Genomic DNA, 14,727 nt, shown 5'->3' on the forward strand with positions numbered 1-14,727 from the left:
GGGAACCCTGGAAAATAAATCCCATAGTGGAATAACGGATAGGCCAGGTCTTAACTCACTTAACATTGGTGACGCAGTGTTCGGTGCCGGTTATCCGTGTCGGGTCCAGGTCGCCGTGCGCAAAGGCCACCAGCCACCAGCTCATGGCGAACAGCAGCCAACTGGAGACGAAGGTGGTGGTGAAGATGACCAGCGTGAAGCGCCACTTCAGGTCTACCAGCGTGGTGAACACGTCCTGCAGGAAGCGGCCCTGCTCGCGGATGTTCTTGTGCGCCAAGTTGCAGGAACCGTTCTTGGCGATGAAGCGCGCTTTGTTCACCCGGTCCCTGAACACCGGTTTGCGCGGAACGCGGGACACGAGCCCCGGCAGGCCGAACTCCTCCGGGATGATGCTTTTCCGAGCCAACATCTGGAACTTTGCTTTGTTACTGCTAGTTTCAGAGAGTTGACCGTGCGCCTCGGCGCATGGCTCCCACACGGCCACCTGCGGGAGAAAGGAACTGATCCAAGTGTCTTTGGAGAGCGCGTTGTGTCCGAGCAGCAGCCAGGCAGGGTGTCGGGGATGTTTTGGAGTGATTTCAGCTCAGTGCGCCGCCTCCTCTGCGGCGCTCCTCTCCTCTGTGGAGCTGGGAGGGTTTCCACTGTTCTGTTGACGCAGTTCGACTTCCCCGGTCCAGTTCAAAGTTATTATAGTTAAATAAAGCTGAACTAACTAGGTGTTAAGAGAGGGGGGGAGTTAACAAATAAACAGTGAAATTTAAAGCCTCTGGCAGTTCCAAATAGGCTTTCTATTTTTATAGGATATCACAGCTGACCATCACATTAATTACCCACCCAAATATGAGTAAAAAAAAGTTCACAACTATTATAAAACAGAGCTCAAAAACAGACAATCAGGCTCATCAAATCATTTCTCAGGACTGTGGGGGCGTGGTCACATCATATCTATCTACCTGTTGTAACAGTCACTTTGGGTGCAATTACATGTTGGTCCACTGTGTGGCGCTCCGTGTTATTGTATTGTCTTTACGACAACCTACTTTACGTCTCGTTCTCTTCTCCAGTCTGCCTCCACGCAAGACGCAATACTATTCTCTGTTACAAGACTTGGCGTGTGTGAACTAGCTTCTCTGTCTAACTTCTACATGTGTGTAGACAAGTAGTGCCGTAGAGACCAGGCGTAATATGGTCGACAAGTAATAAACAGTCTGTGCGCAAATCCCACAACTGCCGTGGTTTGAGTCTGTCACGTTTAACCTCGCGTCACCAGGCTTTTCTCGGCGAGAAAGAGCCTGGCTCCCGCCCACAATTGATTTTGTCACCCTACTGGTTCCCGCCTAGAGCCCGCCCTAGACCGGATGGCAGCGTTTCTAGCTCGTCAACTTTCACGTTAACTTGACAATTTGACCCAAGTATCAGAATCCTCTTTCACCGTTTTGACCGGTGTGTCAGGCGGTGGTGGCGGAGATGCCATATTGCATAAACGTTTTGTTTTATGTAACGCTAGCTTTGTTTTGATCAGACTCTAGTTTAGGTAACATCACCGCGTCAAGCTAACGGCAACAAAGACGTTGTTAGGCGCATTGCCATCCGGTGTTAATTCTGGGTCCGGGGTTTACGCCCCCATGACAAAAAGCGGGGTGGAAGGTGCCCAGACTAGTCACGTTAGCTAGCTATCCAGGAGGCTAACAAGCTACACAACACCCCCAAGCTTGTTACACTGTCCAGTGCTGGTCCGGTGTTCTGAGCAGGGATGCAGCGTGACACTACACGCCCACTACCCCTACTTTTTCAAACTGCCATTTTTTTATTGCAAATTGATGATTGATTCATTGATGACATTTTTGAAAGGTGCACTATGCAGCTGTGTCAACTCATCGATTCCTAGGGTGGAGACTCTGGAGATGATGCGCCACTTGTCCTCTTCTACTTATACTCCCACCACTTATAGCCTCAGCCAGGAAGGATGACATCACAATTGCTCGAGTGACATCACTGATGACATCACAATTGCTCAAGTGACATCACAACATCACAATCGTGACACACTGCCACCCACACCGGTGGTCCATATGATTACTGGGATGCTGTGAGTCAATTGTCTTCACAATGTGTTGTTTGTATTGTAATATTCTGAACTTCTTCTTGCCCCTGACAAATACCCCCCCAATAAAAACTAAACTAAAACAGCCTACTCAAACTAATACAAATTAAACTAAAACTAAATATTTCTAAACTATAAAAAATAAACTGAAAAGAGGAAACCCACACTCTGGAAATGAATTGGAAAACACCAATTTGTAGCCTATTTCTAAAAGACCAACATCATCACCCACACACCATATGATATTTAGCCTACTGTAGCCTATGTACCACCCCTTTTGGCTAATCAAAATAATTGGTCCATTGTCTTAACACGTTCACTGCCATTGGCGAGTTGACTCGTCAAAAAAAATCCAACGGTTGACTGCCATTGACGAGTCAAGTCGTCAAAAAAAAAAAAAAAAAAAAATTTGACGGTGGGACGTGGATCAACGCCCCCCACGTCTCCTATAAAAATATGGGAGCCACCGAACGTGTACAACCCATTCCACCGACCCACTAAGTGGCGACAGTGCTCTCCAGACTAGAAAAAGCCAAGCCAAAACTGCAGGGGAACGCGCGAGGAAACCATTCTCATACTGTAAAATGGATTGGCGAAAACGCTTTCGCTTTCGCGCATTATCGCGCTGGGAGCTGGCGGTGGGGGATTGCAAATTTGCATAATAGATTATGCGTGTAACACACTTTGAAACACCGGCAGAAAGCCCACAATCGCACGCAGCTTCATTCCAGCTGAGCTCACAACCGAAACGACTCATGCAGACTCGCCCAAAGAGCAGCCGCCAGCAGCCAGGCAGCACAGACAGGCAGAGCCTCGCTTGTACCGCTGCAGCCACGGAGAGAGGAGAACACACACGGAGGGAGGAGTTTGAAGGAGAGGGGGGTTTCCTGCTGCTATGGAGGAAATTACTGTTCAAAACTATTGTTTAGATGTCTGACGTCTTACGCCAAAAATAAATGGTTAAAGTGACTGTTCTATCGAATTTCACAAAAAGCCATTTATCTCAGCATAAATTTTCAGACGCTGAAACCATGCTGTATTCTACTGCTAATGCCTACATAACTACTAACTCTACAAACTAACTCTTTTAGACAGAGAAAGCACACATTCTATTAGTTCTTTTGAGATAATTTGTGTTCACAAAATCTTAGCAGAAAAGAATCCTCGGCTCTTGAAAGATGAGCCAGAATCCTCAAAAAAAAACTTGGCAGAACCTACCTACAGTATTGAAAAAACGGCTGGCAGTGAATGTGTTAATATTCCCTCTAAAAAAGCATCTGAATGAGTTAGGATTTCTGACAAATATCGGAAGTCAGAGCTTCAGAGGAGCACTTGAAGGCACTGTATTTTTGTTCTAGCCTACTCAATTCCAAAAGGCGTGCTGACTGATCGAAGTGAAAGTCTGATTTTAACTTTTACATTTTCCATTGGAAAATTGCACCCAACTTCCCATATTAAAAACACAGTCAAGCCTTTTTCCATACACTAGAATGGAAGATTATTGATTTTTTTGATGAGGGGGGAAATAAACAAAAGATACAAGTTCTTCAACTTGTTTAGTCTCTGACTTTGAATTGCCCCCCCCCCCCCCCCACACCATTTTTTTTTTCTCTTTTCAAGCAAAATCTACGGTCAGCGTTACCTGCCTATACCAATTCATATAACCTTAAACTTAAATGCAGATAAGGCTGTAATAGTCGTTTATTTAATTGTAACCTCAATACAATCGAGTTATATTGTGCTTTTATAATTAAAGCAGGACAGGTTCATTATGGTCCCAATTTTGCAAATATAGTCAACAGGTGGCGCCATTTAGTAATATATTCGAATATATTCAGTGAAGTCGCCTTAAAAAATAGTCTCTTGTGTCAGATCTGTAGATGTGCATCACCAATTAGGCTGTGTGACGTGTCTGTCACAGGTTTCCAGTTATTAATGACAAAACAAAGTCACTCTTTCACTCAAAACAATTTTATTATCTTAAAGTGTAAAAAAAGGTAGGCACACTTTATAATGGTTTGCTATTTAGGCATGTTTACAAATTCATGGATATACAGGTTACCACATACATAATGTACATTTACGACAAACATACATTTAGATAATGTCAAGGAAAAACAGCCTGTACTTGTGAAAATGATAATAGGTAATCATTCAGTTGCATTGTTTACAGTCAAATGCACATTCATGATTCTCTGCATAGCTTTAATAATGTGGATATTCACTGTTACATGCAAACCTGCAGTGTGTGAGTATCTGTAGTGATGCGGTATACTGTTTTTAAAATATGAATATGAAGTCTCATTATGCTTGACCTTCGCCACTGATCTGAAATGTGTTGCTGGAGGCTAATCTGAAGAGCAGACAGAAGGATCGTCAATGATCATTTAATGCAGTGTAAAAATCAACATTATGCAATTAAGTAAGTGTGCACATATCAGTTAATGTAACATTTGGATAGTTTTGCCACAAAGCCATATCAGCTCCATGGGGAAATCAAGACTTAAAACTATAGAAAATGTGCCATATCAGTAAATCTGTTCAATGTGTCTGTCTTGTCCAGCTTCATTGACATCAGTGAAAAGTCACTACTGTCTCCAAGAGAAGAGTTTGTCCCACCCTCTCTATGCAAACCATAGATATGTTGGAAAAAGGGACAATGGTTGGTTTCAGATCAGCTGTGGATATATCTGTATGTATATCTCTATGTCTATGTCTATTTCCTAGCTGATACCATCAAGCCAGTCTGGATAGGGCATGAAGTGGATAATTAACAGAGATGAACAGAGAGACAGAGACAGATGGACACAGAGAGACAGAGATGGACAGAGAGAGAGAGAAAGATGGACAGAGAGAGAGAGCGGGATAAAGAAAAGCAGAGTGAGAGAAGGACAGGAGAGACAAGTGGGCGTGAGAGTCGAGGCAGAGGAGAGCGCTGGTTATAGTTTCCACATCAAAGTGAAACAAAGGCTATTTCCTTGAGATGAGACATTTGAGTAAACAGCTGAGAAAGACACAAAATCCTGAAGAGAATCCATTTGGCATTTAGGTGATACAGTATAAAGTCTTTGTAAAAGTCTCACTGATAAGTAAAATAACTCATGTACAATACATAGGTATTAATGTTGGGACAGTGGCACGCTCCCAGAGAGATGGGAAGTCACTAGACACATTAGACGTTTTACCCTTGAGTAACTTGAGTGCCTAAACAGCCATGTATCATTTGTATCAACACTACCCCCTCTCATTACATTACATCCAAATCCATTACATGCATTTGTTGAATAATCAATTCTGATTGGCCAGTGAATGCATTCTGAGGTCGCCTCAGTCTCCACAGTCAAGAGGTCTGGTGGATTTAGTTGATTTCTCATCAAATTAATAATTGGCAACACCTTGTGGCAAAAATGTCACCCGTTGGTTCGTTTTTGGTGGAAACTTGGGAATAACGTTAGCATGTGATATGTGTTTGGTACAGCAGAAAGCCAATCATGATCACAAAATAAGCCACTTCCGGGGTGGAGCTAGTTCTGTCTACACCGAGGTTCATGGACGTAGCTTTGATTTCAAAGGTGGAGGGGACACATTTTGCACAGGCCCACATTCTCAGGCCCAAGGCGGCCGCCAATTAAAAAAAAAATGTTTTTCTAAAATTTTGGCTGTTAATGTAAATAGTGTATATTTATATTTAGAGCTGGGCCTAGTAAGAGATGTGATTGTGCCGGCCCAGTGTCACTCAGTATACTTCTACTGGGCCGGTCGCTGGAAGATGGGGCAGCCGCATAGTCCTAGTGCCTGCCGTTTCTCAGTTTTTTAACATAACTTTAGATTTTGGACTTAAAAAAAGTGCAGGGGTCCAATACTGCCTTTTTAAAAAGTGGGGGGGACATGTCCCCTTCCTACGTCCCTGGTTAAATTTTTCTAAATGTGAAGGGCCTGAACTCATGAATCATGACTACTTTTCCAAGGTGTTTCCTAAATGTGGGCTGAGTTATAGAACTCATTTGGCAGCTAGTCAACGTCAGTATCTTCAAAATCGTGAACAGTCCGACACCATTCAACCTCTTGATGGGAGCTAATACTTGGTGTCCACTGTCCAAATCTCCAAAGTTCAGCAAAGCACGACCACAGACAGACAGTGGGTTCACTGGCTTCAATCACACCTGTGAAAACCCTACAGTGTTTGTACTAGTGTAGGCATAGAAATAGAATTGATAGAACAGAGTCCGTACAACCTGCTTTGGCAGTCTGGAGAGATGCAGCATTGAATTTCTTCTGAGTTCTGAACATGGAAGATTGCGCTGCGAACCGAAAAGACGTTCAGGTCAGCCACCTAGTGGTAACGTACAAGTAGGACATGTGGTAATATCTTTGTAAACATGGACGTCTCCCACTTAGCTTCACAAACTGTGGAAGATTTTCAACACAGGCAGTAAATATGGCAGAACATCAGCTGATATCGGGTTTGTTTACTTCTCAAGGTCTTTCAGAAGAAGATAATACTGTCTTGGTTTATCGTAAACATTTTACGATAAAATACCTTATGATAACAAGGAGGAGCAACACAGCTATTGACCTTACAATGAGATATCGCCCCCTACAAACGCCCCATCCATTGTAGTCCCATTGATTTCTGACCATGGCAGTTTGGGCTGGTGCAACATCCCATCTTTTCATTTCTCATTGACTGAAATAGGAATGCCAGTTCTATCAATATTACTTCTATGGTTGGCAGAACTTAACATTTCAATCTTACACATGATGCAGAAGGGTCTAAAGTATTCGAATTTTAAACACTCACACAAAGCCTTTCACAATAACTGCTCCATGCACTGTACACAAAGCCAACATTCAACCATTTTCAAAGCATTTTCAAGACAACTTTTCTCCCTATTCTGCAGTTACCTTCTTATTGCTTGCTTAAGAGTGATAAAGAATAATAAAATTGATATATATTTTACATAATCTGATAGAATGTAACAAAGATCACATTTAAACAAAGAAAATTAAGGACTTTTGAAATTCTAGCAATAGAAAATTATCCTTACAGGACTTACTTGTTACATCAATCAATTAACCATACATGACCAAGTCCATAGATACAGTGGATATCAAAATCTATACACGATCAAATCTTCTAGTTTTTATTGCCTTGAGGCCTGAATTTGATTTGATGGTTTTTCATTACAGGCTTCAGGGTGATAAAGACGGTATAATTATCAAAAGCTCAATCATGTCTGCTAGACAGCTATTAAAGGTGGTTTAGGCAGAGAGAAACTTAATCACTGATCTGGTTGGTAATTGACAAGAATACATCTCAGCCCGAGCCCTGACCAGGGGGCGGAGATGTTCAATCTAGATACATCTCTTATAGGCATAGGTTTGACTGTTGCACTTTGTACTAATGGTTGGTTGTAAGGTGAGTGATCCAATCAATGCTTATTCCATTCAATCGATGCACTCATGGTGCAGCCCTCTGGATACAGGATGTGCATCAGCTACATTCCTACAGTGTAGGAAATGTACAGTAGGAAGTGATGAACTGATTGGCTGAATGATCCGTTGATATCCTGAATAACAGGTGTGTCTACATGCCAATGGATGTAGGAACCTCTAGGAAGTGATGAACTGATTGGCGGAATGATCACTTCATATTTTGAATGACAGGTGTGTCTACATGCCACTGGAGCCTTTTAGGGCTCTATTTTTAGGAACCAAGGGCCCATGGTGCGAGCACACAGGGCATAGCTAATGGCTTTTGGTATGTTTGTGGCCAGAGGTGCATCTGTGACACCGTTGGAAATGGGGTGGGATTAGTAGGAATACATCAGTAGGTGCGGTGCGTCCCGCTTTCACCATGACCAATCAATTCACCTCTTTCCTTTCCCTTTAAAAGCAATGCGCTCTGCACATCGGTGCTCTGTAGAGATCAGGGCCTGGCTGCTGAACGCCTCCCTCACATCAGCACATTGTCAGAGTATGCTGCCACCTCATGGCACATACGGACATTCTGACACATTTGCATATAGTTAGAATGAAAAATGTATCTTATTATTTTTCCTGCTCGAGGAGATGATATCAAAGTCAAACTGTCTGCCATACATCGTCCACAAAAAGGCTTGGTGAGCTTTTGAATAGGATCTGTTCATGCATAGAACCCGCCTGCACTTTGTGGCATCATGCACTTTGTGGCATCATGCACTTTAAACATAGTCTGAGTGATGCAGGCAAAGATCCTGCTACTCCTTCACACCAAACTTGTACTGCGCTAAAACAACAAAAGACTGCAGGTGAGAGAAAAAAAATCTGCGCGCCCGATGAAAACTCTTCTTCGCTGGTGCGTAGCGCCGCCGTCCGCTCTGTGCCATCCTGAAAATAGAGCCCTTAGTGTCACATGGTGAAAATACAGTTTGCGAGGCCTGTCCACCTCACCGAAAAAAGAACTAAGTAAAGAAAACATTTGAACTAACTGATCAGTCTGTCAGGTGATTGGCAGGCTGGACTGATGGCTGCCGTGTCTACATGTCGGCCTTGACGAATGAGGCGAACATCCCGCCCTCCTGCTCCAGAAGAGTCTGGGGTTTGTCGTACTCCAGGATGTTGCCTCGCTTCATCACGATGACTAGATCAGCCGTTAGGATGGTGTGGACGCGGTGCTGCAGACACAGAGGAGGAGGAGCACAAAGCAAAACCACAGAGTTACACTTTAGCTTTATAAAGGTCATGAAATAAATGCTTTATAGCACATGCAGCTGGTTGTATGTAATACTCTATTACTGAGTTATACTGTACTTTCAAGGTGGATTTATGGGTTTGATACTAGTGTTTCTCAACACTTTTATAGAACCTGTTTTTAGCCTTCAACCCTTTTGCTGGTGTGGTGGGTTTCAGAATTCTTGTTCCATGCCTGTTTTAACAGCACCTTGAAATGACCTTCTCTTCACTACCTTCTCTTCACTACCTTATCATCTGCTCCTGCAATCAATGCTGGAGGGGTTTCATGTGCCAAAAATGACCGTGAGAGATCTTTTGTTAGGAACCTTGTGGTCTTGGTTGGGGCACATCCACTAATCTGCAAGCACTGTGGACTATTTGAAATGAAAATAACATTCTAGGCCATGTAAAAAAAAACACCGTGGGCTATGAGCAAACAGCACTGCACGTACAAGAGCTCTTTTTAAAGGCATGCAGTAGCAAGCTTTTTTCTGTACCAACCAGGCCGTCAGTGGCTGTGAGGCTTCAGCAGACCCAGACCAAACTCCAGAGAAGCAGGAGAGAAACACAGAGGAAGGCGCAGGAAGAGGACAGAGGCGATAAGAGACGACAGAAGAGCGCGGGGCTGGGCCAAAGTGGACTGGGTCTACTTGTGCGTCCTCACTAGCACACTGAAGAGGCTCTCCTCCTGAGCCAGCAGGTTGGCACCTGAGTCGCACTCCACCAAGATTCCCGAGGAGAACACCAACACCTGCTCGGCCTCCAGGATAGAGGACACCAGGTGCTGACGATGGGACGAGGAGGAGAGAAGGACGGGGAAGTGAAGATGGACAGACAGCAGAAAGAGTTGTGGGATAGAAAGAGAGACGAGGACAAACAGGTGGCAGAGGACAGGACAGTATCCGAGAGGAGAGGGAAAAGGAAAAGGAAGGCAGATCAGTGAAAGAAGTGGGCAAGAACACTTAAGGCTTTTTTGCACACCGCGTCCATATTTTTCGTCCGAAATTGTCGCACATTTTTTAATAAATATGACCTCATGTCGTGTCACTCATGTTTACACACTGACTCCGTTGTAAAAGTTTTTGGAACAGGTTCGATTTTCAGCGTTTTTCACATCAGTCAATAGCCTTTTGCGAGCTGTTTGTCCCCTCTGTGTTTTCAGATGACAGATTTAAAAAAACGCATATGGGGGAAAAACGGACTGTGTGTGTGCAAAGACACTAATGCATTTGGAAGGAGGGACAGTTCACCCCAAAATCAAAAATATTATATAATATCACAAATAAATCTCATGCCTGTCGTACTATTTATCGAAGATTCAAGATAATCCACAGACCTTGTAGTGAGCAGTTTCATGTAGGAAGTATTCTTTTTTGACTGAACTACACCCAGCTAGCTAGCAGCAGCTAATGCTAGCAGCAGCAAGCAGTTTCATGTAGGAACTACTTTCTTTCGACCAAACTACATCTGCTTGCTGCTAACTAGCAGCAGCTAGCTAAAAGAAAATAGTTCCTACATGAAAGGTCTGTGGATTATCTTGAGCAACCGGGTCATGATTTCTGGATTGCTGTTGAGTTTTTCAAATTTATTTTTTTGCCGCTTTGAGCACCACAAGCTGCCATCCAGTTCCATTGTATTGGAGAGAAGGCAGACATCTCTATGGCTGATATCTCCAAAACTCAGCAACTCACACCAAAACGATTTTGACGGACAAATAACACTACCACTAATTTTGGGGTGAACTGTTTGGGGGAAAGATGTAGAAGATGAAGAATGCATCTTTAAGGAAAAGTATTGCAGGAAAATGCTGTCAGTTGTAGTGGCTGGTACAATGTTGAACTTGCATTGCCTCAAAAGGGTCCCCTGAGCATTATGGCCTATAAGCTGTGGTCTGTCCAAATAACAAGAAGCAGACAAGGTTCTGGTTTCAATCCCAATTTACAATCAGCACCAACACCAATAGGAGAGTCGGTTGGTTGACTTACTGCGATAGTAACGACTGTCCTGTCTGCAAATGCAGTCATCACAACCTTTTGTAAGATATTCTCCTGTGAGGAAGGACAGAGGAATAGAATTGATTAGAATTGGAAAGGAAATGAGATAAATGTATTCTAAATGACATATATACTGTAGAGTACATGTACACACCGTGGCCATGTCTATAGATGCTGTGGCTTCATCCATGATGAGGATGCTGCTCTTTCTGACGAACGCTCTGGCCAAGCAGAAGAGCTGCCTCTGCCCAACGCTGAAGTTCTCTCCACCCTCTGTCACCACCGCGTCTACACATACACGCACGCACGCGCACACACACACACACACACACACACACGCACGCACACACGTGCACCCACCCACCCACACATGCACACACACACACACACACACACACACACACACACACACACGCACGCACGCACAAACACGCACACACACACACACACACACACACGCACAGACACACAAACACGCACGCACAAACACGCACAAAGATGTATACATTCAGAGGAAAAGGAAACGTGTTTAATTTACATTTTGCTTATGCCACTCACACTGGTCAGTGTGGCCCTGCAGGAATCACAGAATATTAGTTTAGTTCTAGTTAGTTTCTGAACCTGGGGGGGGGGGGGGGGACACAAAACGGGTTGTGCATCATTTATACATTTACATTTGATCTTATCTTATCTTATCTTATCAAGACAGACCTAGTCCTCCAGGCAGAGCTTTCACCATGTTCTTCAGCTGAGCGATCTCTAGCGCCTCCCACAGTCTGTCGTCAGTACATGTCCTCTCTGGATCCAGATTGAACCTACAACAAGAGAGCGAGAGAGGGAGGGAAAGAGACTCGTGACGTGATGCAGCACTCGCTCTGTACCGGGCGGGTGGTGGTGTCAGGAATGACTTGACATTTAGAAGAACAAGTACAGAGTCTTGATATTCCCTTGTTGGTGACATCAGGTTTAGAGGGAAGAGTTTCCAACCAGTACAACAGTGTTTTTCAGGTACTGAGTGAGAGACAGAGAGGAAGCAAGTTGACGATTAAACAAACAAGTGAGCATCAAAGGCAGCAGAGAGCAGGGAGGCTGGAGAAGTGGGAGAGAGGAGATGACCATAACAGGCAATGCCAGTCTATACACAGACAGACAGGCAGAGACCAGCTGGCTTTGAATAAGCAGAGCACACTGAGAATACTCAACATGAAGGCCGATGCTCCGTTCTAAGTACTCAACACTATTCTGTTGTACTCTACAGTCTATTATGGTACTTGACTCTATCCTACTGTACTGTACTCTCTTCTCCCCGTTTTGTCACTTGAATGTACACTGTTCAGACATACATACATACATACATACATACATTGGCAACTTTGATATAGAACATAACCATAGAGCATTTTTGGTATAACTGAAGTTGGTTTCTAATTAAAGACCCTGGCAAGCAAAATACACCGAAACTATGTAATTTAGGGTCTTATGTGACTAACTGTAAGCATCAAAAAGTTGTAGACATTAGTTTCAACCAAAATCCTAAATAGTGCCATTTGACTGTTTGCTGAGGTTGGGGTTGGAGTGGGCGGTACTTAGGGCTCATGCTGAGGTTGGGGTTGGAGTGGGCGGTACTTAGGGCTCATGCTGAGGTTGGAGTGGGCGGTACTTAGGGCTCATGCTGAGGTTGGGGTTGGAGTGGGCAGTACTTAGGGATCATGCTGAGGTTGGAGTGGGCGGTACTTAGGGCTCATGCTGAGGTTGGAGTGGGCGGTACTTAGGGCTCATGCTGAGGTTGGGGTTGGAGTGGGCAGTACTTAGGGATCATGCTGAGGTTGGAGTAGGCGGTACTTAGGGCTCATGCTGAGGTTGGAGTGGGCGGTACTTAGGGCTCATGCTGAGGTTGGGGTTGGAGTGGGCGGTACTTAGGGCTCATGCTGAGGTTGGAGTGGGCGGTACTTAGGGCTCATGCTGAGGTTGGGGTTGGAGTGGGCAGTACTTAGGGATCATGCTGAGGTTGGAGTGGGCGGTACTTAGGGCTCATGCTGAGGTTGGAGTGGGCGGTACTTAGGGCTCATGCTGAGGTTGGGGTTGGAGTGGGCGGTACTTAGGGCTCATGCTGAGGTTGGAGTGGGCGGTACTTAGGGCTCATGCTGAGGTTGGGGTTGGAGTGGGCAGTACTTAGGGATCATGCTGAGGTTGGAGTGGGCGGTACTTAGGGCTCATGCTGAGGTTGGAGTGGGCGGTACTTAGGGCTCATGCTGAGGTTGGGGTTGGAGTGGGCAGTACTTAGGGATCATGCTGAGGTTGGAGTGGGCGGTACTTAGGGCTCATGCTGAGGTTGGAGTGGGCGGTACTTAGGGCTCATGCTGAGGTTGGGGTTGGAGTGGGCGGTACTTAGGGCTCATGCTGAGGTTGGAGTGGGCGGTACTTAGGGCTCATGCTGAGGTTGGGGTTGGAGTGGGCGGTACTTAGGGATCATGCTGAGGTTGGAGTGGGCGGTACTTAGGGCTCATGCTGAGGTTGGGGTTGGAGTGGGCAGTACTTAGGACTCATGCTGAGGTTGGAGTGGGCGGTACTTAGGGCTCATGCTGAGGTTGGGGTTGGAGTGGGCGGTACTTAGGGCTCATGCTGAGGTTGGGGTTGGAGTGGGCGGTACTTAGGGCTCATGCTGAGGTTGGGGTTGGAGTGGGCGGTACTTAGGGCTCATGCTGAGGTTGGAGTGGGCGGTACTTAGGGCTCATGCTGAGGTTGGGGTTGGAGTGGGCGGTACTTAGGACTCATGCTGAGGTTGGGGTTGGAGTGGGCGGTACTTAGGACTCATGCTGAGGTTGGAGTGGGCGGTACTTAGGGCTCATGCTGAGGTTGGGGTTGGAGTGGGCGGTACTTAGGGCTCATGCTGAGGTTGGGGTTGGAGTGGGCGGTACTTAGGGCTCATGCTGAGGTTGGGGTTGGAGTGGGCGGTACTTAGGGCTCATGCTGAGGTTGGGGTTGGAGTGGGCGGTACTTAGGGCTCATGCTGAGGTTGGAGTGGGCGGTACTTAGGGCTCATGCTGAGGTTGGAGTGGGCGGTACTTAGGGCTCATGCTGAGGTTGGAGTGGGCGGTACTTAGGGCTCATCTTCAATTTGAACCCGTCATAAAAATTAATCAATCTTCTAGAAGCACTCAGTTGTTTGTCAAACTTGACATTTAAAAAGTGTCACCCCCCTCCCTTAGCCTGGGTAAACCCAGCCTTCAACGTGACGTCACAGGCTATGCTTGTAGCACATAGAGGTCACGTGGAGGCTGGGTTTACCCAAGCTACCCCTCCCCAGCCTGAGACAATACTCGCACATGCGCTGTCGCTGTGTCATTTGGCATTTGCCAGCCCAGGGACTGTGACTCGCTATTGGGATCCAGGAAACCCCCGCCGGCATTCCAGCACGACTAAGCCATTCGTGAGTGCCCACATTCGGGCTGCAGTTGAGGAAGAGGGTCGGGAAGCGACCTCGAGCTCCAGGGAGAGAAAAAAAAACGTTTTTTAAATGCGTGTTTCAAAAGTCTGATCACAGCAGTTGTCCGTACTATGTACATTAAAGGCACAATTTAAATTGATTTATATATTCTTATTTATTAAAATATTAAAGGCACAACAGACTCAGACCACAGTTGCGTGCCCGAAGCCCAGGCTAGCACCAGTGGGACGCGGCGGTGGCCAGGACACGGAGCCCGGGACAGAAGTCAGCTCGGCTGCAGGAGGACGATCCCTTGACATTAGTAGACCTTGTGTAGACATTTTATGCTGAAGGACTCTTTGCTGGACTGCATAATGTAACTGGATGGAACTGGTGGCGAGATCACTTCCTTCTACCATTTTAGATATATGTATATATATTTCACTATTTATTACACTTACTGCACATTTTAGTTCTGTAAATAGTTG

At 45.4% G+C, this 14,727-nt stretch overlaps 2 protein-coding genes across 4 annotated transcripts in view; both read right to left on the reverse strand.

The window, feature by feature from the left end:
* kcnj8 (potassium inwardly rectifying channel subfamily J member 8) overlaps positions 1 to 409 on the reverse strand; it is a gene marked incomplete at both ends in the record, with an annotated part of 13,269 nt that extends 12,860 nt beyond the window's left edge. Inside the window, one exon of the mRNA XM_083661654.1 lies at positions 60 to 409. Within this exon, the coding sequence (XP_083517780.1) occupies positions 60 to 409 (350 nt within the window). The remainder of the gene's footprint in view (positions 1 to 59) is intronic.
* Positions 410 to 8,622: 8,213 nt separating this feature from the next.
* abcc9 (ATP-binding cassette, sub-family C (CFTR/MRP), member 9) overlaps positions 8,623 to 14,727 on the reverse strand; it is a gene marked incomplete at its 3' end in the record, with an annotated part of 90,646 nt that continues 84,541 nt past the window's right edge. For all 3 annotated transcript variants that reach the window (XM_083659579.1, XM_083659580.1, XM_083659578.1), the window contains 4 exons: positions 11,524 to 11,627; positions 10,967 to 11,100; positions 10,804 to 10,866; positions 8,623 to 8,760 (listed from right to left, as the gene is read on the reverse strand). In XM_083659579.1, coding sequence (XP_083515705.1) covers positions 8,623 to 8,760; positions 10,804 to 10,866; positions 10,967 to 11,100; positions 11,524 to 11,627 — 439 coding nt within the window. The remainder of the gene's footprint in view (positions 8,761 to 10,803; positions 10,867 to 10,966; positions 11,101 to 11,523; positions 11,628 to 14,727) is intronic.

The sequence above is a fragment of the Poromitra crassiceps genome (genome assembly GCF_964638095.1).
Source record: "Poromitra crassiceps genome assembly, chromosome: 2".
Lineage (NCBI taxonomy): Eukaryota > Metazoa > Chordata > Actinopteri > Beryciformes > Melamphaidae > Poromitra > Poromitra crassiceps.